General features: G+C 52.4%; 12 protein-coding genes across 12 annotated transcripts; 8 read left to right on the top strand and 4 right to left on the bottom strand.

Annotated features, from left to right (window-relative positions):
- Positions 1–556: 556 nt before the first annotated feature.
- On the top strand, positions 557–1,630 carry AYO20_05902 (hypothetical protein; the record flags this gene model as incomplete). Its single annotated transcript, XM_022644193.1, has 1 exon — positions 557–1,630. One exon carries the CDS (start codon positions 557–559, stop codon positions 1,628–1,630), a length of 1,074 nt encoding a protein of 357 aa, XP_022499953.1.
- A 1,046-nt stretch (positions 1,631–2,676) lies between these two features.
- On the bottom strand, positions 2,677–4,107 carry AYO20_05901 (hypothetical protein; the record flags this gene model as incomplete). The annotated part of the gene is made up of 1 exon (XM_022644192.1): positions 2,677–4,107. The coding sequence occupies one exon, from the start codon at positions 4,105–4,107 to the stop codon at positions 2,677–2,679; it is 1,431 nt and encodes a 476-aa protein (XP_022499952.1).
- Positions 4,108–6,258: 2,151 nt separating this feature from the next.
- On the bottom strand, positions 6,259–7,146 carry AYO20_05900 (hypothetical protein; the record flags this gene model as incomplete). Its single annotated transcript, XM_022644191.1, has 1 exon — positions 6,259–7,146. The coding sequence occupies one exon, from the start codon at positions 7,144–7,146 to the stop codon at positions 6,259–6,261; it is 888 nt and encodes a 295-aa protein (XP_022499951.1).
- Positions 7,147–7,758: 612 nt separating this feature from the next.
- On the top strand, positions 7,759–9,897 carry AYO20_05899 (hypothetical protein; the record flags this gene model as incomplete). The annotated part of the gene is made up of 4 exons (XM_022644190.1): positions 7,759–8,419; positions 8,473–8,690; positions 8,742–8,964; positions 9,029–9,897. The coding sequence occupies 4 exons, from the start codon at positions 7,759–7,761 to the stop codon at positions 9,895–9,897; spliced, it is 1,971 nt and encodes a 656-aa protein (XP_022499950.1).
- A 968-nt stretch (positions 9,898–10,865) lies between these two features.
- Positions 10,866–12,490, top strand: AYO20_05898 (hypothetical protein; the record flags this gene model as incomplete). The annotated part of the gene is made up of 2 exons (XM_022644189.1): positions 10,866–11,522; positions 11,579–12,490. The coding sequence occupies 2 exons, from the start codon at positions 10,866–10,868 to the stop codon at positions 12,488–12,490; spliced, it is 1,569 nt and encodes a 522-aa protein (XP_022499949.1).
- A 694-nt stretch (positions 12,491–13,184) lies between these two features.
- On the bottom strand, positions 13,185–13,655 carry AYO20_05897 (hypothetical protein; the record flags this gene model as incomplete). The annotated part of the gene is made up of 1 exon (XM_022644188.1): positions 13,185–13,655. The coding sequence occupies one exon, from the start codon at positions 13,653–13,655 to the stop codon at positions 13,185–13,187; it is 471 nt and encodes a 156-aa protein (XP_022499948.1).
- A 1,043-nt stretch (positions 13,656–14,698) lies between these two features.
- AYO20_05896 (hypothetical protein) lies at positions 14,699–15,103 on the top strand (the record flags this gene model as incomplete). Its single annotated transcript, XM_022644187.1, has 1 exon — positions 14,699–15,103. The coding sequence occupies one exon, from the start codon at positions 14,699–14,701 to the stop codon at positions 15,101–15,103; it is 405 nt and encodes a 134-aa protein (XP_022499947.1).
- Positions 15,104–15,842: 739 nt separating this feature from the next.
- AYO20_05895 (hypothetical protein) lies at positions 15,843–16,199 on the top strand (the record flags this gene model as incomplete). The annotated part of the gene is made up of 2 exons (XM_022644186.1): positions 15,843–16,017; positions 16,072–16,199. 2 exons carry the CDS (start codon positions 15,843–15,845, stop codon positions 16,197–16,199), a joined length of 303 nt encoding a protein of 100 aa, XP_022499946.1.
- Positions 16,200–17,337: 1,138 nt separating this feature from the next.
- Positions 17,338–19,795, top strand: AYO20_05894 (hypothetical protein; the record flags this gene model as incomplete). The annotated part of the gene is made up of 5 exons (XM_022644185.1): positions 17,338–17,414; positions 17,466–17,486; positions 17,542–17,673; positions 17,727–18,933; positions 18,983–19,795. The coding sequence occupies 5 exons, from the start codon at positions 17,338–17,340 to the stop codon at positions 19,793–19,795; spliced, it is 2,250 nt and encodes a 749-aa protein (XP_022499945.1).
- A 1,303-nt stretch (positions 19,796–21,098) lies between these two features.
- Positions 21,099–23,278, top strand: AYO20_05893 (hypothetical protein; the record flags this gene model as incomplete). Its single annotated transcript, XM_022644184.1, has 3 exons — positions 21,099–21,144; positions 21,228–21,341; positions 21,417–23,278. The coding sequence occupies 3 exons, from the start codon at positions 21,099–21,101 to the stop codon at positions 23,276–23,278; spliced, it is 2,022 nt and encodes a 673-aa protein (XP_022499944.1).
- Positions 23,279–23,723: 445 nt separating this feature from the next.
- On the bottom strand, positions 23,724–24,182 carry AYO20_05892 (40S ribosomal protein S20; the record flags this gene model as incomplete). Its single annotated transcript, XM_022644183.1, has 2 exons — positions 23,724–24,032; positions 24,141–24,182. 2 exons carry the CDS (start codon positions 24,180–24,182, stop codon positions 23,724–23,726), a joined length of 351 nt encoding a protein of 116 aa, XP_022499943.1.
- A 401-nt stretch (positions 24,183–24,583) lies between these two features.
- Positions 24,584–26,629, top strand: AYO20_05891 (hypothetical protein; the record flags this gene model as incomplete). Its single annotated transcript, XM_022644182.1, has 1 exon — positions 24,584–26,629. The coding sequence occupies one exon, from the start codon at positions 24,584–24,586 to the stop codon at positions 26,627–26,629; it is 2,046 nt and encodes a 681-aa protein (XP_022499942.1).
- Positions 26,630–26,942: the final 313 nt, after the last annotated feature.

Raw genomic sequence — 26,942 nt, 5'->3', positions numbered from 1 at the left:
GCAACGTGCTGAGGCCGTCGAGACGTCCAACGGACGTAGGTGAAACGAGTGAAGCGGGTGAGCTGGGTGAGGAGGATGAGGAGGAGGATGATGAGGTTGTATAGTGACACGGCTCATCTCGTCGAGGTCAAGGAATCTTGTTTTCTTTTATGCACAAGATGTTCCATACCTTTGAGCTCGGCGGGTGACTTTTCCCCTGGCTACCATGAGGATTTCGGGAGAGATAAGGTCAGAGGCTTATCCACATGATACCCGACTAGATCATGCCGTTTTTTGCCATGTTATCCACACCCACTCGATCCGGTGGAGGTCACTGATACCAGGCGTGACAATACCGATACTGTCTGCGTTAAAACCACTCCAAGTAAGTATGCTAGGTCGCTTTCAGACCCTTATCTCCTTGCCTCTGAATAGTCTTGAATAGTTGGTCGTGAGGATCCTCTCTCTATATCTCTTTCTCTGTCTGTCTCTGTCTCTATCTCTGTATGTCTCTCCCCCATCTCTCCATCTCTCATTCACCCACTCACTCACTCTTGCTACTATCGCCACTCTCGCCATGGTCACCGCAATTTCTGCTCCGGTCCTTCTGGACTCTAAGCTCTCAACGATGCTGAGGTCGGAAGCGGAGCCGGTGCCATCCATCACCTTCGACCCGGCTCGTCACATGGCATTCCAGCCTCCAGAGTCGGTCATCACCTTGCGAGAACTGCTGCTCTCCGAGGAAAATGCCTGCTCGCCCGTCGCCATCACCAAGCCGTTTCCCCTCTTCAGCCTCGAGGGCGTCGTCGAGATGCGCAAGGATGTCTTCCGGGAGTCCGTTGTCCGCAAGCACGGCCAGAAAATCAAATCCGGCACGTACAAGATGCGAGGCTATTCGCAAGACACACCCTTCGTTGACGCCGTGTGGCGCAGCCCCGAGGTCATCGCCGCCTGCTCCCAGGCCGCAGGCATTGACTTGCAGGTCATGTTCGACTACGAGATCGGACATGTCAACGTCCAGCTGGATGAGTTGGCTGGCAAGGAAAATCTGTGGGATGTCCTTCCACCGCCTTATCCACCCAAGAATGCCAACCTGGTGGATAGGGCTTCGATCCCCAACGAGAAGGAGCAACTGTCCTCGGTTCGTAACTGGCACGTGGACTCGTATCCATGGGTGTGCGTGTGTATGCTCTCGGACCCCGCGGGGATGGTGGGGGGTGAGACGGGACTGGAAAAGGGGGACGGCTCCGTCATCAAGATGCTCGGTCCCGGGATCGGTTGGGCTGTGATGATGCAGGGAGGGTGCATCAACCATATCGCCCTGAGGGCGTTTGGGGCCACAGAGCGAATCACCATGGTCACCTCTTTCAAAGCGAAGGATCCCCTGGCCCCAGACCCGAGCACTTTGTTCATCACCAACAGGAGCAGCCGCTTGGAGGAGCTTTACCTGCAGTGGACCGTCTATCGCATGGACGTGTTGGCTGCTCGAGCCAAAGATATCAGGGACAGGATCGAGAAGGGGAATCTGACCGCGGACGAGATCAAGGAACGTATGAGGGCTTGGGTTGAGATGCAGACCAAATACCTCGAGATCACCTGCCGTGAGATGGACGAAGGTGTCCCGTACGGCATCACCACGGACCTGCCTTGAGGACACTTTTGGCACTGCGTGCAGCTTGGAGATCGACAACCACCCACTCTCTTTAGTCGTGGCTAAGACTTTATTGTATCCAGTCAAATGACAGAATGCCTCTTTAGTAATTCTTTTTTCTACGTTCAATCGCCCAAGTTGGCCGTACCAGCCTCCCCATGTCGCCACAGGTGGACTTCGTGCCCAGTACGTTCCGGTGTTGGAAAATGGCCATGATCCGAAACGGCGGCTGGGTAATTATGGACCACTGGAGGCAGAGGAGACGCGTCGGCGACCTTGATGTAAAAGTTGTGGATCGCCCTGGGGGTCATCGCAGCCTGGTGATATGATGGAGGAAGGACGAGAACGTGACCACCGGCATATCGCCACGCCCTGTCGAGATCATTATTTCGCTGGTCCTTCCGTGTGGCTCCCATGTGCACGGGAGAAACTCTTCGCTTATGAGCTGCCGTGACTTCGCCTCTCCATATCTGCCCAATTTGCACCTCCATCTGGGGAAAAAAGTGCCCCTTGCGGCAAAGAATAGCCAGACCCAGGACAGGCCCTTGCACCTCTTATCGGGGGGATCTTTTGTCTGGAAATGAGAACGGACTGGTCCCAATAGACTCCCAATCGTCAACTTTCTGTGTCGGGCACAGGTCAACTCAACCGTTGATATACTAGTGCTCTCTGTGTCTATGCAAGGATGCCCTGCCGGATCGGCTGTGATGTTGGATATCTTGCTAGCGCGGCGTCGCTCTTCCGAATATGGCAGAGACTTGAGAAAATCTAGCCTGATTAGGTTTAGGTGAAAGGACCTCGATAGCTCTGTTCTTGTCACGGGTGGTAATGATACATAGGACCATGTATCAAATTTATCATCGCGATGAATCGCCTCGAGACCGTAAAAGTGGTGATAAGGCTTACGGGGTCGAGAACGGTGGGCAATAAGGATAAGTGAGATCAACGAGCAGTATCCGATCCCGGATTGTTAATGTCTAGCTTGACCCTCCCATAATGAGTGCTGTGAAGTACTAGTATCTCATCCAATCTACCAAGGACGAGGGCTAGATGATGACAAAGTCGCCACATTTCTGTGTCCACTCGGCCGCGAAATCGATCCAGCTGTCTCGTCTTCCAGTCTGCCAGGTCCAGAATTGTTTCAAGAGACCTGGAGCGGGCAGTGCATTCCGATGGCCGGAGTGAGTCGTAACACCTTGGATCTTGGTAGCCAGTATCGCTTGCAACTCGGCGCGGTTGCCAAATGTGGTACCTGCAATGAAGAGAGGCCAGAGAATGTCCTGCGAGAAGAGAGGGAGCTGGTGGAACGCGTCACAGCCATCCGTAATCTGGGAACCCCAAACCTCGCATTCTCGAGAACAACAGCTGAATTGTAACGCTTGATGGCCATAGATGAGCCCGGCGAGATAATACATGTGACCCACCTGCTCGAGATCATGTCGCATTGAGGCAGAGATATTGGCCTTCCCCGACACCCAGCGGGAAGTCTCTTGCCGCGCCTGGAGCAAGTCCTTTGTCAACGCGACACAACCTTCCCGAGAATATTCCGGGTCGGCAAATTGCAAGGCTGCCACGGTCTTCTTCTGTCGTCTATTTTGCAGTGTGATTTTCTGCAGTATGCGCAGGAATGGAAGGAACTCGGACCCATCCGAGCTCGAGACGTAGTCCAGCGGGTGGTCGGAACCACCCCGAAAGTTCGACATGCAACCAAATACGCTGAGCGAAGCACATTTCGTCACGAGGAAACTGGCCATTCCGGCTGCGGGGTCAGTCTCTGTGAAGGAACATGATTGAATCAGTGTATGAGCAGCTTTGAGGTGCAGTCTCCAGATACTCGAGTCCGGCTTTCTCATATCCCAGTTGCAGAGTAAGAGGACCGTAGCCAGGACCTGGACTGTTTTTTCGGAATGGAGTGTCCGGACGTTCTGACTTGCAATGTCCAATGCCAGCTGTTGCGAAAGCAGCCCCAAAGCCCGCGTCCGATACCTCTCCGCTTGCTGCTTGAGCTCCGCAGCTAAAATCTGTTCTGATGTCGCCCACGCGACGTCTTCTGTTGCCATGGAAAGGATCGTGTTGAGGAGAAAGTCGGAATTGAGAGCGGCCGAAACAACCGTCGTCCTCCATGGATTGTCTTCGAGGTCAACCCAAGGGAGTTTCATCGACACAGAATTGCAATAGTAGTCCAACAAGTAGCGAGCATGTTGCGATTTGAATACGGGCACTGCGCCTGGCGACGCCAAAAGGTAAGGGGACCCGGACCAGGGGATCGCACTGGAGACTGTTCCAAATTCGAGCGTAACTGATTCGGGTGTTGTTCCATTTGACTGGCCACAGTCGGTCTCTGTCATGGGTTGCTGGCCCTTTGAACGGTTCAACGACGTCTTGGGAGTAAGAGGCTTAGTCCAGTTGAAGTTGGTGGATGGTCGATAGCCTGGGCACTTTAGTTCCTTCTTCCTGCACTTCCAACAAGAAGGCATCGTCCGATCGCATACCACGCGCCGTTTCCAACACGTTTTGCAATCTAGAGGCAAAAGGGCTGGTCAGCCACAGGGGTCGCGCGGGATTTTCCAAACATCGGTGGGAGGATACCAATCGAACTGCGCTCCGAAGTGTCCAAGGAGATATCAGATTTCACCATTCGTAGCGTCATGACCAAGTCACTATCACCAGGCGGCGCGAGCGAAGTGCGACCTGGTCGGATCGGCATCGTGCCGATTGCCTAGAGTTCGTGTTGTATAGTAGTAGAAATAGACGGCCTATTGAGCTGTAAAGACTGAAAATGCTGTGTATGTAACACACATGAGAAAGAATATTCAGTATCACAATACCTGAGGTTTCCTTAAGATCCTTATCTGCGTTTCCACTCTCTATCTCTTCTGCGGGACAGCCAATCGATCAATTCCACTGACGAGCCGAAGCCACGTGAACGTAAGGGGGAAAGTCTGCCGATCGAAAAGAAACCCCCGTAGTAACGAATCGAAGACGTCCCGACAATCTGTCCCCGCACGTCATCGCGTGGAGCTGCCAGTGGAATATCCGAGATGTAGGAGGTGGGATTCAAAGAAACACAATAATTAGCAAGATCTATAGCATTTCATAGCATCAGAAGAATACTAGGTACTGAATTTCACGCCCCTACTAGTTGTTTGATGCTGTACAGACACGATTTTGATACTACTCTGATACTACTCTCATGCGGCAGTCTTGCTGCAGTTTTGATGCTACGTCTGATGCACATCGACACAGCATCAAGGTTTTAACGACGCATCAATGTGCATCAAAACCACATCTATCTATACAACATCAAAACCGTTTCAAAACCGCATCGGAGCTGCTGCTGCATCAGAGCAGTATTGAATTCATCCATTTGATAGAGCAACTATAGTAGTAGTACTTACTACTGCTTAGTACTCACACGTTTTCCTGCCTCATCCGGTCGGGCGCATTGAAGTTGAGAAATAATGTCTGTTTATATACCAGCTATAGTGTGTCGTCCGGCATCTTTACTACTAGTAGTACTAGTATTGATAGTAGCCATTCCGATTCAGGAGGAGGTACTAAGATGACCTCTAATGGAAGAGAATAGTCTGAAAAGCCAACAGTGTCACACAGAAATAAGCGATTGTAGGCGTACTAAGTACTACTACCTCAGTATAGAAGTAGGATTGCCTTCCTAAAATTCCTACTGGTCCCTGCCTTACAAGATCACACACCCATTTGGAAGATTCAAGTTTCTCCTATCTACAGTCCGAGTCACCTCTGTCTTGATTTCAGGCCACATCCGAACTGAGTCATTCATGCTGGAAACGATGCAGATGTGGACCAGAATCAGCGCAATCCGTGGTGGACGCTCTGGAGACCCCAGTACTAGTACTGAGTACCTCTCAGAGAATCCTCAAAGCCATTATTTTCCCCTTTCAACAAACTTGGGAAGTCGAGAGGAGAAGGCCATGGTATGGTACTATCGCTCAGCAGCTCATGAGAGGTACTACTTGACTTGATCGGCAGTAAAGTACGACAAGCAGTGGCTACAACTTTGCATACAATTCTATCAAATAGAATGGGGGCAAATGAAACTTGTGAACCCTCGCAAAGCGTGTCACTAAATTCGACCAAAGTGGACTAGCTGCATTCATGCCCCATGACCGCACCACAACTGCCCAGGTGACTTTCCTATTTCGTTGCATCCAGCTTCTTTCCTATTTCGGAAACGATTCCATCTTCTCACACTATGTTGGACACTTCTCATTTAGGCTACATGAAGTTCTTTTCCCCTTGAACATCTTCCGTATGCGGTAGATTCCTAAAAGTGATTCAGTGCAGGTTGAGAGTCGGTCAACTCAGATCAAGCTGCGCTGGCCCGGGCCTGCCCGATCAACGGTTTAAGCGCCAAAGTCGGTTGTGGCCAAGTCTCGGAGCCCAGGTTCAACTCAGTCTAAACTTGGGTTGAATCGGTCTCGAACTCCGTCCTTATCTGGTTCAACAATTTATTTGGACAAAATTTGACAGATCATAGGGGAAACCAAGAAACGTTGAAATTTTGGGATGGTCCCAAACAGGACTACTGACACTGGTGGTAGTAGAACTGTACGTACCGGACCATATGACCGTGGACTGTCAATCCGCAATCATAGCATGAGAGCACGCAGATCAGCCACCTGGAAGAACACTAACGGCGACATCATTGGCAAAAGGAGCCACCAAGCACCGGGCACAGCTACTACAGGGCTCGATGCACTCTCTCCTGTTTCTGTCTGAACGGGTCCATTACCGCTTGTGCTACTAGCACCACCGGCGTCCGTAGTAGTTGCTGTCGCAGTCGGTGTTGTAGAGATCGTTTGGCCCGGAGAGGCGGAGCTCGAACCGTCTTCAGTCGACGTCCTGACATTTCCTACTCTCGCACAAGGCGTATTCAAATTCTTCCCTGGTGAAGACAGGGTTTCGTAGTAATAAGCCGAGGAGGCCGTCTTGTAGTACTCTAGACAGCCGTCCCAGTAGCCGTCGAAGACGGATGGAGCGAAGACTGAACTCGTATAGCACAGACAACTGGCTTGAATCGAAAATGGCGGGGGTGACGCGTTGATGTTGTCGCTGGAGCAAGAGGCTTCCATGCTGTACCACGACGAGCAGGAAATGAGGTTGGAGTCGATGGCCGTGTTGGTACGAACATCACCGACCGAAGCACATGGACTTCCTGTCTGGCCACTCCCAGCAAGTGATGTGTACAGTGGTGGAGAGGCTGTCGACAGATAGGCGAGACATGTTTCGATGGCTGCATCATAGATTGAAGGCTGATATATCGATCCCGAGTAACAGAGGCAGGAAGCGGCAACGCTGAAGCCTTGATCGAATAGGTTGCTGGTACTGGCAGAGCATGCTGCTGCAATGCTGTTCACCAGTTGGCAAGATGCGAGATCCCCATCTTGTCGGACGAGAAGAGAAGGAGGAAGCTTGGGAGCCTGAGTGATGGCAACGGCTGAACCGAGCATCAACAACAGCGTAAAGGCTATTGACATGGCTGTCGCAGGCTCAAGCTGAGCTGGGGGGTAATGAAAGTCACGCAGATGGGGGATGATGCATACTAGTAATAGTAACAACGATAGGCTCGTCAACGAGATGGCAACGTGCTACCATATTATCCTCCAGATCTTCTAACCATGGAGGCGAAGGGGCGAGATATCTATGCAGCCACTGTACGTGGCGGGCAGGTGCAATCACTTCGTATCCAGCTCAACAAATAGACAAACAGGGGAGGTTTGTGCGACTATTTGAAAGTGGCTGGGCCGTTTTGCATCGAGAACGGTCGAGAACAGGGCCCTTTTCATCAACCTCTCAGCCTCATAGGTCCCCATTTTGGCGAATACGAGACAGCAAACTTCCACCACGCACATGCTGGCAGCAACACGGGCCAGTGACACCTCTCAACCTCGTATTTTCCACAACTAGTCCTACCCCTTGGCTCTTTTTGTGCCGTGTCTTTGTCCAGCCTACATGGTTCAGCCTGACAGTTGGAAGACCTCTTAGACCACCATGTCATGTACAAAGTTTCCATCTTGCAAGTTGATGCCCAATCTTTATGACCATGCATGCTCTCTCACCTGCCTCTTTAGCAGAGCAGAGACGGGAACATGGCATTATCTGAGCGACCCAGGTCTCACGACTCAGGTCGGAATTCTTCGTTGCAGGATAACGCGCAGGCTCATCTCCCTTCGATACTAGTATCCACGGCGACAGACCAGACTCCGTCGTCTGCAAAGGCCGGCGAAGCCCAAGTTCCACACGTCGACAAGAAAGATGGCAACGGACATACAGTGATAGAAACAGCCTCGAGTTCAGCAAGTCACAATGCAAAAACAGACGCTGGTCCTGGTGTTGTCCCGACTGCGACTAAGAGAAAGGAAATTGCTCTTGCATGGATTCCGGCATGTCTCACTGTCATAATGCTCGTGCTGACAGCGTTGTACGCCCTTAGACCGGGTCTGTGGAAGAGCGACTTTATCAACTCGTCTCCGAGCAACGCCATTTTCGTTCTCCGAGCCTTGTCTGAAGTGACGGGTTTCCTCCTTGCTATTACCGTGGCCTCTGCATTTGAGCTGCTGCAATGGCTTTTGACCGTGCGCGAGGGCGGCATTCCGCTAGCCGAGTTCCTGTGTCTTCAACAGGGGACTGGAATATTGGGACTGATACAAATCACTGCTGGGCCAAACTTCAGAGTTGGGACAAGGTTCTGGGGAGCCCTCAGGCTGCTTGCTGTGGCCTCGTTGCCGATATTGGGAGTCTTGATCATGAGTGAGTCATCTCCTCTGAACTTTTTCGAGTCGAATATCACTGACGCTCTGCAGGCGAGGTGGGAACAGTCCTCAGATTCGACAAGGTGGGCCAGACAGTCGCGCCCCTGGGATTCGGGCTTGGATCCTTGAACACGAGCGTCGCCGTCACGTTGTCCCCCTTTACCGATATCCTCCTCGGAGCGTCTTTCAGCCAGTTTCTGGACGATCCCACACATGCGGTAGACATCTCAGATGTCGATCGCAGAAGAGCTTGCTCCCCTTCGGTTACTGTGCGTGGTGAAAAAACGTGTGAGCGAGCTATCTACCTCGTAGCAGGACAGGAGGAGATAGCTGCACAGATAACAACAGATGCTCATCCCCGAGCCGACACCTGGCTCGTCGAGGACCACCAAGGCTATGTTCTTCGCTTCACGGAGGGAGACCAAAAGTGGGTGTTTGAAACTGGCACAGAATGTCGGACGTATTACACCGAAGCCGTGGGATCTACACTGGGGGCTTTCAGGCTTTGTGCAAAAAACGTCGGCCCCAGTCAAATAGAGGCCAGTAAGTGAAGCTAGGTTCTGTTGTGCTTGCAATTTGATATGGTCACTGTCTGACATTTCGGTAGGAATATCAAGCTGCAGCTATGCAGACACCCTCACTGGGAGCTGTGGCAAGGAGTCGACATGGAATTCCACCCCGGCTTGGACCACAAGGCTATCCTCAACTTTCCGCCAGGCCAAGATTGCATATTCGAGACTCAATGGCACTATCATCTCCCACGAGTTCAGCACACTGCCAGAGACAGTGGCACCACTCCAGTCGGCGGATCTATTAGGAGCATGGGACAATTTCTTGGGCCTCGCGAATTCCACAGATCTTACCACGTCGACCACTCTGGAAATCCTGGGGCTGGGAGCCGGTAAATTCATGTTCCCAGCCATGATCGCCTCGATGCTGAACTCGATTACCGAACTCTCTCCACATAGTCCGGCCCTTCAGACCAGGGCGGTCAATGCGCTACAGGCACTGCTGGCAATACCCGTCTACTTTTGCCAGACAGGCTACATTGAACGGCAGGCGGTCTCGGAGCTACCGAGCAATATCCTCTTGACCAACTACGACAACATCAATCTTCCCGCCGGACTCAAACGCAACAGCCCTGTTTACTTCACCGTCAGCAGAAATCAGATTGTCGTGGGACTGGCGTCTGTTATCGCCTACGTGATCCTGAGCGGGTTTGTATTGATATTGTGCTTTTTGGCACTGGGAGGCGGAGTTTTGACCAAGAGATTCAGCCATGTCCCCGACACCACTTCATTCCCACTGCTGGACTTTTGCCGCCATTGCGTTGTAACGACCAAGAATGGAGTGCCCACGACAAATGGGACGCTCCAGAGCACCGAAAGATACGACGACATCGCCATAAGGGAGATGGATGTGAAAATGGCAAAAAAAACTGCATATTCTTCGGCCTACGAGAAACCACCCGCATAGCACTCATGGTTCCTCCCGAGCCTCGTGCTGATCAGGGTAACTGGGGAAGAGTGCCCTCCTCCTATCTTTTTGAGCCTTCCTGTGCCCACATTCGAGTAGGTTCGGGTCGTACGGAGCCACAGTTGACGTTGTCCTGCAGAGGTGTGGTAGCGGTTCTATCCAGCAAAGTCTGCATTTAATTGATATATGAGCCAGCGTCTTCAGCTTCAGACATCAAGTTCAATTTGGTCTTGTTCCTGCAACTCCAACCCGTGCTATACCAGCACCACTAGGTAAGGATTCAGAGCTGGCTCGCTCTCTCCACGTGGATGTACTTCAAGTTCGATTACATCTTCCGACAACCGGTTATTGTAAAGTCTTGCCTCGGATCCGGGGCTGTGGACCTTTTACCCAAGTTCTGGTCTTGTCTGGCAAAGATCGTACCATGACACGCGCAGTGGATCATTGTGCGGCTCGCACAGCATTCAACGAGTCGGGTGAATGGAGGCGTCGTCTTGGCCCTTTGATCAGATTCGTCGAAGTTGCTCCAAGAAACCCACAGGTGTCTATGCTTTTTGCTGCAGACCCGCAAGCATGCCACTCACGCGATGGCTCTTCCAACTCTCCTCGTTTGATGTTTCTCACAACTCCTGCACCGCTACTCGTCGCCGGAGAAGGGGGGGCCCCGGATCTGAGTTGAGGGGACAGCCTCTCGCCTAGCCTGGCCAAGGTTCAGCCAAATGCTCCAATCCGCGGGCGTTGATTTCCATCCACGGCCAATCACCAACATTAAGATTTGAACAGACGGACGAGATGGAAACATGGAGGCAGTGTTTCTGGGGCATTGCCACTGGTGCATTATCCGAAGGAGAATTGGAAGAGGGAGGCAGAAACAATACAAAAGGAAGTCACCAGGAGCCCTCTCTCGGATGAGAACGACGATCCAGCACTTCTGGTTCCTGTTTCTTCTCTTCTACAGGACTCAAAAAATGCCACCTGAACACATGGCGTCGACTACTCCCACCAGTCTCATTTCTTCTACCAAGCATGTTGTTGCTACCTACCCAGTTCTCTTGGTCGTGGGCCTGCTGGTTGTCTCGTTGCTCTACAACAAGTTCAGACCGGGACTCAGAAGCATTCCCGGCCCTCCAGTGGCGGCCTACTCCAAGCTGTGGAGGCTGTATGATGTCTACAAAGGACAAGCTCACATGACGGCCATCGACCTCCACAGGAAGTACGGTCCCGTGGTCCGCATTGGGCCCAACCATGTGTCCATCTCCGACCCTTCACTGATACCCGTCATCTACGGGATCAAGGAAAACTTCACAAAGTCCGCCTTTTATCCGATCCAGTGTGTCTCGTGGAAGAAAAAGCCAGAGATGAACCTCTTCTCGACCCGCGACCCAGAATACCATCGCATTGAGAAGCGCAAGATCGGAGCCGCGTATAGCATGCCGAACCTGTTGCAGTCAGAGGCAGCCATCGACTCCTGCGTCACTCTGTTCATGGATCGCCTCAATGAATTTGCGTCCAAGAGAGAACCGGTGGACCTCGGTGCCTGGCTCCAATACTTTGCCTTTGATGTCGTCGGAGAGGTCACGTTCGCGAGCAAGCTTGGGTTTCTTGAGCAGGGTACAGATGTCGATGTGAGTGTCGCTACATGGACCTTTTGGGGGGGGACCCTTACTGACCGTCAGCGCAGGGTATGATGAAAGCGATCGAAGGCATGCTCACGTACGCAGCACTCTGTGGCCAGGTGCCTGAACTGCACCACGCTCTCCTGGGCAACCCGCTGTTCACCCTGCTCATGCCCGCCATGGAGACGTGGAACCAAGTGCTGGTCTTCACCCTCAAGGCGATCAACGGCCGGGCCAGCATCAAACGAGACGGCGAGCTGATCAACGCGGACGTCGAGGGCCGTGACATGCTGAGTCGCTGGGCCTATGTCAAGTCGTCGGATCCCCTCAAGATGAGCACGCGGGATATCGTCGTCCACCTGTCGACCAACGTCTTTGCCGGCAGCGACACGACAGCCATCGCCCTCCGCGCCATTGTCTATTTCCTCTGCCGCCACCCCGCGTGCATGGCCCGCCTGGTCGATGAGATCGACAGCGCGGATAAACAGGGCCGACTCAGCCACCCCATCACCTTCAAGGAAGCCACCACGGTGCTGCCCTACCTCGGCGCCGTCGTCAAGGAATCCATGCGTCTCCACCCCTCCGTCGGCCTGCTCATGGAGCGCCACGTCCCGGCCGAAGGCCTCACCGTCCACGGTCACCACATCCCCGCGGGCACGATCGTCGGCATCAACCCGTGGGTCACGAACCGGTCGGCCGTCTTCGGTTGCGACCCCGACGTCTTCAACCCGGACCGGTGGCTGACCGCGCCCGAGGCCCAGCTCAAGGAGATGGACAACATCTGGGAACTGAACTTTGGCGCCGGCAGCCGCAAGTGCATCGGCCGCAACATCTCCTGGATGGAGATCCACAAGGTCGTCCCCGAGCTGCTCAGGCAGTTTGACGTCGAGCTGACGTACCCCGAGAGGGAGTGGCGGACGTGTAATCACTGGTTCGTCCAGCAGGACGGGGTCATCTGTACGTTGAAGAAGAGGTGAGTGAAGCCGGAGGAAGAGGAGGATTTAGATAGGGGTATCGAAATTGAGAAGTGAGGAGTGAAGAGCGAAGAGTGAGAGGTGCTAGCAGGATCCTTGGGTCTCGTACTCCAAAAGATGTTCTGTTTGCTCCTCTTAACACACCCTGACGCCCTGACGCCCTGACGCCCTGACGCCTTGACGCCTTGCCGCCCCGGGTTGAGTTGAGGCGAGGGCGAGGCGAGCTACATATCTATAGATATAGATAGATCAAGCAAGAGTCTCCAACAAGCAAGCAAGCAAGCCCCCTCCCTATATGCACCACGATGTTCATATTGACATCATATCAATGAGACAACATGTCTTCTCCTACCTGTTATACTCTCTCTACCTATATGTCGTGTCCTCTGTCCTCTGTCATTTCAACCCTATTAGCTCCGAGCGTCTCCTATATTTTGTGATCCCATCCATCTGTCCACCCCTTTTTTTATATCCTCAATCCTTCCCCCACCCATCGCATCCTCTTTGACCTTTGGTATTCAGAACCCCGCCTCTCTTGCATTGACCCTACATAGTACATTAGTACATACTCTCTCTCTCGCTCACTCCATTTCATTCCATTCCACTTTGACCATGCTCGCATGATGCACGATGCGGCCCGACAAACGCCGCGCCTAGCCCCGCCAGTCGTGTCCAAGAATCTCCTTTGGGACTCCTTTTACTCGCCCAGAAACGCAAAGAAGACGATCAAATTGCCGTGCAGATCGACGAGGTCGAACTGGCGATATCCCCATGGTTTGTCCTGACACGGTCCCAGGCGAGTCTGTTGCGGGTGGACCAATATCGGTGTGGACACCGACACAGGGATCCCCGTCCACGCAGCCGCGTCTGAAGAAGGCCGCAACAACCCCTGCGCCACGAGCCGTGCGTAGAGTTCCTCCAGCGCAGCCACCGAGTCGATCATGATCATGCAGCTGCCCCTTGCTCGCTTCTCGTCCTGGATGATGTATATGTTGGCCGCGGCCCCGGGTCCCGTCCAGATGGACGCGAACGTCGGGTCTGTCGCATCGGTCGGGTGTGGGGAGATGGTAAAGTCCGGAAAGTAGGTTTTGTAAAAGGTCAAAAGAGAGGGGAGGTGGGGGGAGGTGAAGAAGGGGATGATCTTGACGGCGTGCTGCAAGAGGGACATTTCTGGAAAAGGGGACAAAGGAGAGAAGAAGATTCTATGCCGTGAAGGGGGGATCAGTCAGGGTTTCTCCCCCGAAAAATTCGAGTGGTAGATTTGCGTGCACACGACAGTATTTTGTGGACGAGGAGTAACAGATGTCGGTTTATATCGTGGGCTACCTTCCACCGCCGTTGAAGCTGCTCGCATTTGCGCCGCCCTTGGTCGTGATACAGAAACTACCTGCCCAAGACTTCAGAGAGTTGCATTGGCCACGAAAGGTTGATTCCCACGATAGCAGTTGGAAGGGATGCCAGCGTTCAAAGCAAAGGAAAATGATTGCTCTCCTTAACAGCGAGCATTGGGGGTGTTGAAGGAGTTCTGACCCAAGTCATCGTGACCAATCATCGCCATTGAGATGAAGCATGAAACCTGGCTGCCGGGCTGCCTGGTGGGTGCCTGGTGGGTGCCTGGCGCTCAGCTCGCCAAGCATCACCCCGCGTTGCGATAAGTCGCCACGTGGGAACGATTCATCTTGGAATTTCATGCGGCCTTGCTATTCTAGGAGGAGTGAGGCGGGGAAGAATCCTCGGAAGAATGATTTTTTGGTTATCGTGAGCAAGGCCGCTCCTACGGCAAACCTGGTTGGATGTTGGCGTTCGATAGAGGCTATTGATCCTCGGGCGCAGGCAAACAAACACAAGTTCAGAACTCATGCATCAAGTCTTCGCGGAAGATCTTCGGCTATTCTCTCCAACGAAAAAGTGTCCTTACCGTCTTTGTCTGGGCCCAGGCACATTTCAAGGAAAATTAGCTAGAAACTGCGGAGGTCGTATGGTTGTTAAGATCACAAAGATATTTCTCGAAGCTTTCGCATCACCTTCCCCAGATATCACTAGCCTTGTTTTGGGATTGATCTCCCCAGATGCTCATATACAGCGCCTTGTTGTGGGGGGAGCCAAAGCTCTTGGCGACAAATTACTGTATTGGGGTGAAGCTTTTACTTCCCTATTAACGGTTACTTGTATGTTGTGGAGAGTGCTACTATCTAGGTATCTCTCGACCAGATGTCATCCCTGCAGCAGAAGCGACCCTGTGCTGAAGAACAAACCGATACTTGTGAAGCTAAACGTTTTAACCTCCAGGTCTTTCAAAAAATTCGGGGTGTCCTGTCAAGGGATGGAACCGCAGATATTACAACCGTTCCCCCAAAAACCTATTCAGAGCGCTTGGCAGCCAAGAAAGGCGAAAAGTCTCCTCTCAAAGACTACAAGGGCGCTGAACATGATCATAACGACTCGCTTCGCGTTACGGTTCATGTGCCGGACGACAATGTCGTCATCAAATGCCATGGTGACATTGCGCTGAAGATCATTACTCGCAGCGCAGACTACACTGAGTTCACCGCCATGAAACATCTAGAAGGTCACAAACCGGGCATTCCTGCAACGAGAAGCGATACGAGATGTTGAAGCCCCTGTGCAAGATCCTTGTCTGGCTTGATCTCACAATGAACTTTTCTAAGAAAGTCAGACTAATTCGTGTGGTAGGGCTGAGATCCTCGTCGGACAGTCCTCCTCAGAGTGGGCGAGCAGATAAATCTGACGAAAATTGGCGCCAGGGTAAAGTTCCTCCCCATACAGTTCAGCTGTGCCGTGATTCCAACAAGATCGGACTCAGAGTTGGAGGGCCGACGTCCTCTGGAGATTGGAAACGTGGAAGAATTTGAACGACCAGTTTGGGCGGGGTCCTCTTTGGATCTGCTGGCATATTCGATTAATGAGGATGCACCAGGTCCGCAGCAATAGTAAAGCCAACCAAGTCGTCAATATTTGCATCCCACGTGTGTCTGGACCTCTAAAGGTTGGACATGATTTGTTCCAGCGCGTTCTTTGAGCCCCCTGGTTCCCGGCACCGCTCGTAAATCGCCTCTCTCCCTCTCCCTCTCTCTAGCCGCGCCCAATTGGCTAGAATGTCAGGATGTGCACATCGGAAGGACTTCGCCCTAGGTGATCTATGACTTGTGCCCGATGAAGAGATAGGGTTAGTGAGTGGTGAGCTGTGCTGTTTGAAACCCTAGGGATTTCTCTCGCCATCACGACTTCGGAACAGATAAGCCCACATCGTACAGGGACGGAGTAGGGCTTTGATCTCTCATAAAGGCATCGCTTCTAGGAACTCGACCACTTCTTGCATTGAATCGATAGTGCCATGCCAACATCCGTGTATCAAGTCTCCCAAAGGCAGGCTTTCAACATCAGGAAATTGGCCTTCGGCGTATCGTTGCTCGACGAGCTGTGCTCGATGCTCGTTCGCCATGAGGTCTTCATGAGAAAGCTGGCCAGTCATGACTTCGTAGATCATGCATCCAAATTCGAAAATGTCGGTCTGTATGCTTGTGCTCGGCGTTGATCGTCGATAACTGAACCATTCGTAACAGGAATCCGCTTCAGCACCACCGATGCTGCAACCTTCAAAGTCAATTATCTTGAGCCAATCATGTACCAAGATGGCATTCTGAGACCCGACATCGCAGTGTATTATCCCCCTTTCGTGTACGTGTTGTAATCCATTTGCGAAATCCTTCAGCCAGCGAATCTTTCCTCGTAGTGGTATTTGGTCTGCACCCGGTTGTTGACATACATTCCGGAGGACCTGCCCACGTCCAAGAACTATTGAACCGTGGAGTAACACCTAGGTATTTCGCAATATTCTGATGTGCTCCTAGACGGCCATATGCTTGCTATTCAACGATATTCTCGCCGTTGCAGGGGTCTGTATATGACTTGAGGACTGTTTTGTCGTCGATCGCGTACACAGTGCCCGATTTGCCGCCTCCAAGGTATTTGAGGTCGTCAAATGAGATCGCTACCGGCATGGGCGGTCTGGATTGAAGAATGGTGTTATAGTCAGAGCCAAGGCACATTACGGCTTGCCATAGAGAATCTGGAAACCGTTGTGGACGCCCGAAAATAAGTTGAGTCCGTTAAGGTTGGAGTAAACAGAAGATACGCAACGGTCACGACCCGCCAACCTGGAGAAAGAAGACTTTCTCTTGTCAGGTGCTACGATGCAGGGGTTCAGCCTTGGTCTCAGGATGTGGTGTATGTTGCTACGACTACACTCACAATCCGTCAATATTAATTGCGGTGGGTGGGTATGGACAATATGGATTGGAATCCAGGGAATTCAATACCATTATATTGCCAATTGATGCGTCTCGTTGAGGCTTGCAAGTGAAAATGAAAATAGTTGGGCGATCCCGGGCGATCAAGGGTGATACAACTGTCCAGAACTAGCGAGGTGCAACTCAGGAACACGCACAGATGGTGCCGCCCTACGAGGCAGGCGTGAAAGGCCAAACTGCGCCGCAGGTGAGAATAGGGCAGCGTCACCCATGACCTGGTGGCGGAATGAGTTCGGAGTAGTTGCAACTCATCTTGGCAACCCCCGGCCTGCGGTTCAGACTCCTAGACTCCGTGAAATGTGCCAGATCATCTGTTGACGCTGTCTTTCCTCCACCCGCCCGCATTGTGTCAGCTGTCAATACTTTTCCACTGCCACTAGAACCCTGCTTGAAGAGACTCTGAATCTTACAAACTCATGGATCGAGCAGCCTCGTGAGATGGCAGGGTAGCCACTCAATATCAGCCACCCCGTTTCAATCGTTCGTTCACATTCCGCGTCCCACTCAAGCCCGAACAAGATGGCGATGAACAGGGTGAGGAACGCCTTTGCGCCTCCAAAGAAAGGGGAGACTTTTGAATTGCGAGCTGGTCTTGTGTATGTGTTCCAACACTTGTTCAAATGGTTGGGCTAACTGAGTAATACCAGATCTCAATATGCCTACGAACGGTGAGCCTGACCTAAGGTGATGTAGCCTGCACGAGAGTCTCATGTCTTGATTTAGGAAAGAGGCCATTCAAAAGACTATCATGGCCATGACATTGGGCAAAGATGTTTCCGCACTTTTTCCGGACGTCCTCAAAAACATTGCGACCTCTGACCTCGACCAGAAGAAACTGGTCTACTTGTACTTGATGTCAGTGCGCCGGAACTCGACCGACTTCTCCAGATTGCTGATTACGACCACAGGAACTATGCGAAATCACACCCTGACCTCTGTATCCTCGCTGTCAACACCTTTGTACAAGATTCCGAAGATCCCAATCCCCTCATCCGCGCACTGGCAATCCGAACAATGGGATGCATAAGAGTTGACAAAATGATCGACTACATGGAAGAACCACTACGAAAGACACTCCGAGACGAATCACCCTATGTTCGAAAGACTGCCGCGATCTGCGTCGCAAAACTGTTCGATCTCAACCCTGCCATGTGCCTCGAAAATGGCTTCCTGGAAACACTGCAAGAGATGATTGGTGACCCGAACCCGATGGTGGTAGCCAATTCCGTGCAAGCACTTGCCGAAATCAACGAGTCGGCGCCCGACACGAACGCCCTACACATCACACCCAACACATTGAAGAAACTCCTGATGGCTCTGAATGAGTGTACGGAATGGGGTCGTGTCACGATCCTGAGTACATTGGCAGAATACAAGGCGCAGGATGTCAAAGAGGCCGAGCACATATGCGAAAGAGTGGCGCCGCAGTTTCAGCATGTCAACTCGAGTGTGGTCGTCGCTGCCGTCAAGGCGGTTTTCCTGCATATGAGATATCTTCCATTGGAAACGCAGCAGTCCTATCTGAAGAAGATGGCACCTCCCTTGGTCACGCTAGTATCTTCTGCGCCGGAAGTGCAGTACGTGGCTCTCCGCAATATCGACCTCCTCCTGCAGAAGCAACCCGATATTCTCAGCAAAGAAATTCGAGTCTTTTTCTGCAAATACAACGATCCGCCTTATGTCAAGTTTCAAAAACTCGAAATAATGGTCCGTATAGCAAACGAGGCAAACGTGGATCAACTACTGGCCGAACTGAAGGAATATGCCTTGGAAGTAGACATGGATTTTGTGCGTCGAGCCGTCAAGGCCATTGGACAAGTTGCCATCAAGATCGAAAGTGCCAGTGAACGTTGTGTCAATGCCCTGCTGGACCTCATCAACACAAAAGTCAACTATGTGGTACAAGAAGTGATTGTTGTGATCAAGGATATTTTCCGGAAATACCCAGGTTATGAAGGAATCATCCCAACATTATGCAAATGTATCGATGAGCTGGATGAACCCAATGCGCGAGGGTCTCTGATCTGGATTGTTGGAGAGTATGCTGAAAAAATCAGCAATGCTGGCGACATCCTTGGCGGGTTTGTGGATGGGTTTGCCGAAGAGTTTACACAGGTAGGTTTACTGGGTTCCCTCTCAACACAGATCACTGACAATCAACCAGACCCAGCTTCAGATCCTCACCGCGGTGGTCAAGCTGTTCTTGAAGCGACCACAAGCCGCCCAAGGTCTCGTCCAGAAGGTTCTCAATGCTGCAACTGCCGAAAGCGATAATCCCGACATTCGCGATCGAGCTTATGTATACTGGCGGCTCCTCTCCAACACAAGCGACCAAAACGCTCCCAAGAACATCATCCTCTCAGAAAAGCCACCCATAACCACCACAATCCAATCCTTGCCACCAGCACTCCTCGAAAGGTTGCTCGGCGAGCTCTCGACATTAGCTTCAGTCTATCACAAACCACCAGAGCAGTTCGTGGGCCAAGGCCGCTTTGGGGCCGATGCGGTACAACAAGCTGCAATCGAAGAACAAATGCAAAATGCCCGCGAAAATCCGTTAGCAGCGGCGGCAGCAGCGGCAGCAGTCCAGGGTAAGGCTCCCGAAGCACAAAACAACATTGAAAACCTCCTCGACATCGATTTTGATGGTGCCGCACCTGCATCGGCATCGGAAAAGCCCTCGGACGGTCTCTCAGGCTTGGAAGGGCTTGCAGGGACACCGCAAAGGGTGGCTTCACCGACCGTCAGTCAGCCTGCTGCGGCCAATAACATGGATGACCTACTTGGCGTGTTTGGCAATGAATCATCTTCAACTGTGCCGTCGGCAACGTCTGCATTCGGCGGAATGACTGATAGTGACATCCTGAACGGCTTCGCTTCGATGGATCTTTCTCAGTCGCAGCCCCCACCCCCTAAACAGCAACTTGACAACTCTGGCGGAAAGAAGACGAGCGAGGACTTGTTGTCACTTTTCTAGCCTGAGAATGCCAATCACTTCAATCTCTATATGCATAGAAGAATATGCGTCCCTGCAGACATATTTAGAACCCGAGCCTCTGGCTGTCTTGCCCAGATTCCAGAGCGTGTCAGCATTCAAAGGATCAGCACTGAAGCGGTGTACACTACTGGGGGTCTGAGACTATCCAAGCTCCACTTCCTCTCCCCGCGGGGTGGTACAGGAGCTCAAGCCTTTTGGACATTTTCTGTTTATCGCTGTGAGCGTTTGTGCCTTTTCGCGCACGGGTCGTTAATACTCATGCTCAGGTCCTTCTGGCTACCAGCACAACCCAGCGACCTGCCAGCTTATGAGCAGACTTACCACCGAACTCCGGGTTTATGGCCGAGGCTCGTCCTTTAATGAGCTATGGCACCATCTCTGGCCAGGTCGGGTCAACTGGAGGCAAGATTAATTGCTGGACTCATCATTGGTTTGAACCCAGCACACAATACACATGCTTGCGTGCAAACGGAGAACGGCAACTGCACAAGACCTGAAATAGTATGCATAGAAACGACATTTGAAAGTGCAGCGATGATTGCTGCACTAACCACGGCTTGATTTTCTGTAATTTTCGTCTTCCGCTGAGTTTCTCGTGATTGTAAAAGTAGCCCGCGGCTTAGCGGGTCTATTAGAACTAGCAGGACGTGCATCGTTAACTCGTCCGGAGTCTTGCTTATGGTAGGTACGGGACCTGCTGAGGTTGACGTTGACAAGGCTGAGCCTCAAGGCTGCAAAATGTGCCATATCGGACTAAGCTGTAGGGGCACTAAGCTCTTTTTGGCCACGCACAAATAAATGACCCTGTCTGACGAGAAGACAGTAACGAATGGCTAGGAGTAGAAAATCTGTATTAGACCACGTCAGACCGTGTCAGACTGCCCCTTATTTCTGCAGTCGACTCAACGCGTCTGGGGCTCGCATCAAAAGGCAAATCATTTCCTTCACATCCCAGACTGCACATTGTACATGGCACATTGCCCGCTGTACTCAGACCCCCACATCTTATTATCTCACCACCCAAGTGACCTTTTCGACACTGACAGCCGAGGTTTCACTTTGCGAACTCACTCGTTGATTGCTACCCTCAAAACTTTCATTCGCTTTGACACGCTACGCCGCTAAAGCCCAGCAGCCAAAGTTCACTGCCACTTCAAGTCGCGCCCGATAAATTGGCATCATATGCGGAACTAAGCCTACTCAATCACCGAAGTTGCACCCTCCATTTCCTCTATCTACCAAATTTTGCATAGACCCCTTCACGGGCGAGAGAGGCATTGCCATGGTCGTCTGCAAATACTTCCTGCAGGGAAACTGCAAGTTTGGCGGTACGTTTCCAATCCTACCATGATAGTCCACATCCTGTCTCGGCCTGCTCCCACCGGACGTAACTGACACGACCATCTCACAGCCAATTGCCGGAACGAACATCCCGGAGGAGGTGGTGGTTTTGCCAATCAGAACAGATTTGGCGCTCTCTCGGGCAATAGATTCGGAGGTGGTAACGGTGGTAACGGTGGCAATGGTAAGACTGGTGTTTCGTCTGCACAACTTCTTCCTCAGCAAGCCGCGTGGTCCAACTGACATCTCTGATATGTAGCTCGGAGAGATGCATGGCAGTTCAACCCGGATGATATCCCAAACGACCTTGGAGCTGGCAAAGGTCGACCAAAATGGATTCTTTCAGCATATGGGCCAGGCAGAAATCCTCCGGCTTCGCTCTTGGTCGAGAACGAATTTAGTTCCGAAGAAGTGCGTGCGAGGTTCTACGAGTTGGCGAGTCAAGGCAAGGAAAACGAAGGCGACCAAGAAGCCATAGCCTTGTGGAACAAAGCCGAACAGAGTATCAACCAAATCCTCAGCAATGCGCGTGATGTCGAGAAGTTTGTGCTCGACGCAGAAAAGAAGCGCCCCAATAGAGACGACTTCACGCAAATGGACGGAACGAAATCTAGGGATCAATTTATCAAAGACTTTGAGTCGCAATCCGGTGGCTCGAATGCGTTTGGCGGAGGGACCACTACTGGTGGAGGATTTGGCACCAGCTCAACAACAAGTCCTTTTGCGAAACCCGCCGCATCGTCGTTTGGCCAGCCTGCCCAGGCCTCCGGTTTTGGGACTTCTCCTTTCTCCAAACCAGCCTTTGGGCAGAGCGGCTTTGGGACGGGAAGCTCAACAAACAGCCCATTCGGGAAGCCTTCAATTGGGTCGTCATCAAGCCCCTTTGCGAAACCCGCTTTTGGAAGTCCTGGGTTCGGTCAGTCGTCATTTGGTCAACCTTCGCAACCAACCTCTAGCTTTGGACAACCCTCACAGCCTACTTCCACATTCGGCCAACCATCTCAGCCCTCTTCTGGGTTCGGACAACCAGCATTCGGTTCCTCGGGCTTTGGGTCGACTCCGCAAAAGAATCCTTTTGCGCCAGCTACAGCATCAAGTGGTTTCGGTCAGACTCCCTCCCCTTTTGGTCAACCCGCTCAGTCTGCTTCAACGTTTGGACAGCCCTCACAGCCTACGTCGGCCTTCGGACAACCCAGCCAGCCCTCTTCGACTTTTGGACAACCCAGTCAACCTGCTTCAACTTTTGGCCAGCCTAGTCAACCTTCTTCGGCTTTTGGGCAACCATCGCAACCCACGTCTGCATTCGGCCAGCCATCAGCGTTTGGTAAGCCCGCGTTCGGTCAACCAACCCCAGCCTTCGGACAGGCCCCCCAGACTACACCTGGCTTCGGACAGGCACCAGCATCCACTACCTCGCCTTTTGGTCAAGCTGCATCGACTTCAGCTGGATTTGGCCAGACCGCTGCTCCTGCGTTTGGCCAGACTGGTGTGGGTTCCGGCTCGACACCAGCATTCGGCCAAACCACAGCTCCGGCGAACCCTTTCGCCCCCAAAACTGCAGAAGTCCAGCCCAAAGATGAGAACATGGACACGACCACCCCTGCGCCTTCACGTCCGGCATCCCGAGCGAATCCTTTTGAAACAACTTCTGGGCTGGCCACCGCGCCTCAGCCATTTCAAGCAGCCCCTCCCACGTCCCAGCCTCCACCGGTCGCCAAACCCATCATCAACACTTCGACAACTCCTCATCCGCTCATCAACCGGCCTCCCCACGCCGTGCACTACACTCAGACCCTTCCACTCCAGCCCCCTCAAAAAGACGTCTCTGGTCGCATCACATCCTACCGCGGCCAACGCGTTGAATACATCAACTCGATACCATGTTATCGCCGTCCCGATGGCCAAGGCATGGAGAAGATCTGGTTTCCAGATGCCGGAGCCACACTGGATGTCGTGGCGCTGAACAGGGAGGATAAGATCGAGGACTGTCAAGGGGGAAAGGACGAATACACGGCCGAAATTTTGGATCGCTACAAGTACTTGTTTTCCGAGGGCAGGTTTTTGGACGGCAAGATTCCCTTGGTGCCGCCTTTGAGGGAGTGGGGGATTTACGACTTTTGAAACTCCAGAAGCTTTGTGCTTGTGGAATAGGGGATATTTTGGGGATTCCGGAAATGTATTCAGTAGCGTTACACACAGGCGGACAGACAATTAGAGACACGCAAAGGTGCAGGGCACTACGAAGGAATCGTGCTCATGTCGGGACGTGTACGTGAACGCGTAGGGGCAAAAGGCGCACAGCACACAAAATCCTTTGCTCGGCAGGTTTCGTGATCATTTTGATTGCTCGACATTAGATCTTGTCTGCCCAGTCATTGGCCCAGACCGGAGCGAGGAGGCAATGCATCTCTCGACGCCTGATTCACGGGCATACGACCGTCCGCACCATTTTGGACCTGTTCTCTTCTATTCCGACCATCGTCCTGCCCGTCTCAGAGGATGCAAAACATTCCACGCACGAAATCTCATGAGATCCCATATCTCTCCTCTCAACCAGGACATTTACTTATGCCGCGATGGTGACCTCGACCTCGACACCGGCCTCGATGTTGATGATGATCTGCTTGACCACCTCGGTTGGCGCGTTCAGGTCGATCAGCCGCTTGTGGATCCTCATCTCGTACATGTCCCACGTCTTGGAGCCCTCGCCGCAAGGGGTCTTGCGCGTCGTCACCTTGAGCGTCTTGGTCGGCAGGCGCACGGGGCCCTTGACACGCAGGTTCTTGGTTTTGGCGCGGTCGAGTAGCTCCGTGCACACTTTTTCAAGAGACTGCACCTTGCGCGAGGTGAGGGTGATGCGGATTTTGTGGATTTTCTGTCGCACGCATGTCAGTCATCCCGTTCAGTCATTCTGCTGTCGCTCTGGTCTGGATGTTTCCAATTGCAGACGGACGGAGAGAGGGGAGAGAGAGGGAAAACGCACTGGGCCTTCGCCGAAATCCTTCTCAGGCTTTTGGAAAGACATTTTTGAATCTGAGTTTGTGGGACGCGGTGGTGTTGTCGAGTGAAGAAGTTCGGAGAGAGTGTCGGCGCCAATCAAGACCTGAACGACTGGGTTCGGTAAAGTGATGAAAGGCTGGAGAAGGGGAAAGCAGGAACAGAAGGGCGGTGGTTGCGCGAACTTGTCTGCGACATCTTTTTTCGATGGCGCACAGTGCGATTGAAATCTTGGCGGCGGGTTGAGCCGATTTGAGACTAAGCCTGTTATGGAATGACTCTCCAAAAGTTCAGTCACCACCACTCTCAGCAGTCATTTACGAATGATGATGAAGGTGACTTTTTCTTCAATTTGGAAAGGTACTTCTTTGATCCGACCCTCAATCCCAGCTCGAAAGATAGACTTGGCACAATTGCCGTCAGCTGGAAATGGACCAGGTCCCAGGCACTCAGCAGGGTGGCCTCCCCCCATTAGCCTTGTACCCGGAATCAAGCGTCAAAGCCAGCCTGCCGCCCGCTGAGTGGGATGCGTGTCTTGACTCATGGCTGCTCAGTCTGGAATTTCGTCTCCGACTACCAGACAAAGACTTCTCCAAAATCGGTTTCGGAGAGGATGCCAGCGGCGTGGCCTTTCTCGCGTCATTCTTCAGGTCAGCTACTCGGGCAATGGACACGATACAGCCCCCGAGCCTCCAGAGGGAAAGACTGTTGCTGAAACGCGCGTATTTGCTCTGGAGAAGGCTCCTGCTGGTCACGGGTACGCCTTTCGACTACGACAAGGTGAAACTCGTGGAGCTGCTATGTCAGGCGAGCATGCTCTACGCAACCGTGTCAGACTGGAAGGTAACGTTGAAGATGCTGTGGAAGAGGAATCAAGCTCAGATGACAAACGCGGTCGAGGGCTGGAAGAAGACTGTCTCGGCGGATCTTTCGGCGCAACCCAACTCGGGATTGCTCGTGGGGAGATTGCGTGAAATGAATGCGTTTGTCAAGGTCTCAGCGGACGCAGGCCTCATTCTTATGACGGGTTCAGATTACCTCGAGACGCTGATGGAGGCCTACGGTCGATTGCAGACTCTACCTGATGCAGGCTTGCCCCAAAGAATACTGACCGAGCACATCTTCTACTGTCTGCGCAGCCTGATGTCCGATGGTTCTGCCCATGGACCACTGCTGCTGGACCACCTTTATTTCATGAAATCCGAGACGGACCGACTCACAAAGTCAAAAGTCAATGGGCCGACTTTGTCCTCGAGCCTGGTTTGCAGTACATCTTTCTTGAGGCATCTTGCATCAGACCCTTCTGTGGCTGGCAGTAAGCGAGGCCAGGGTTTGTTGGAGTCACTCAATATCTATCGACAAAATACCAGGCACTTACACCCCCCGGTTGGGCCCAGAAGGCGCAAAGTGGCAAAAGGTAAAGGCAAGGCCGATGCGAACGAAGAGATGCACATTCACAAGGCCTCGCAAATATCACAAGTCCATGATCTCTTTCCAGACCTTTCAAATCACTATATTCTCAAACTTCTCGACCACTTCCATGATGACACCGAGGCTGTGGTGGCGGCGCTATTGGAGCCAGATTCTCTTCCAGTTGGACTCCGTGATCGGGATACCTTCGAAGGGCCTGACCTTGACATTGCTGGACCAGCGCACGATCTTACACCACATTCCACACCGCCGCAACTTCCAGAGAGGAGGAACATATTTGCTGGAGACGATCTAGACAAGCTTCAGATATCTACAAGTCGGCTACACAGAGGGCAGAAAGATGTCAAAATTGACCATGCTGAAACAGAACATGAGCATGCACAACGAAAAGCAGCAATTCTGTCAGCATTGGCAGCCTTTGACTCGGACGATGATGAGCGCGACGACACATACGATATCGCCGATGTGGGCGGAACAGTGGATTCCACTCTGGACACTGACACCCGGCCGCAACCAGACAGAGGACAAGAGCGAAATCCCCACGAAGAGAAGTTGTTCCGAGCGTGGAAAGGCAACCAGGAGCTATTTTCATGTGACAGCAACACCCGTATATCCAAGACACGACAAGATCTCAAACGCGAGACAAACATGAGTGATGAACAGCTGGAAGGATGGGCTATTATGCTGAAGAGGGACCCCAAACTGCAAGATCGCCTAGAAAAGAAATACTCGGGTACACCAGGTTTCAGGGGAAATCAAGTTGCACTTGCTCCAACGCGATGGCAGGGCGACAATACTCCTGAGGGCAGTGAGGGAGAGGCGGAGAGCGGAGGTCGACGAATTCAGGCGCAACCTAGGGGAAACCGCTCCTGGGGACGTGGTCGTGGTGGCAATGGAGGTGCTGCAGGTCCCAGCGGTGATGCAGCGACTCAGGCTGCCAGGAAGCGAAAGGAACAAGGTAGAGGCAGAGGCGGAGCGAGCCACAACAGACGCGAAGGGAGAGCGCGGAAGATGGGCAGAGGTATGGGAGGAGGTGTGGTATAGCAATAGAGACTAGGGTGTGGAAGTCTGTGTGTGTGGGTGACCAACACAATTCGATAGACGACTGCGAACAGTCGATATAGGTCCTGAAGCCCCAAAGCAAAAGCCAATGTGGTAGAAGAAGAAAGAGAGATAAAAGCAGAGAAACAAACAAAGGGATGCATATATTACACCCCGGTTAAACCTTCCGTTTTGGGCGAGGCAACTCTTTGTTTGGCAGGAGTTTGTTTCATCCGCAAATCGTCACTTTTGACACTGGCGGGTGTCGCATGCCTCTGTTCCTCAAACAATTTCTCTTCTCTCCATGGATCTTTCT

Source organism: Fonsecaea nubica (assembly GCF_001646965.1).
Source record: "Fonsecaea nubica strain CBS 269.64 chromosome Unknown Scaff35, whole genome shotgun sequence".
Lineage (NCBI taxonomy): Eukaryota > Fungi > Ascomycota > Eurotiomycetes > Chaetothyriales > Herpotrichiellaceae > Fonsecaea > Fonsecaea nubica.
This window is presented reverse-complemented; position numbering and strand designations above follow the sequence as displayed.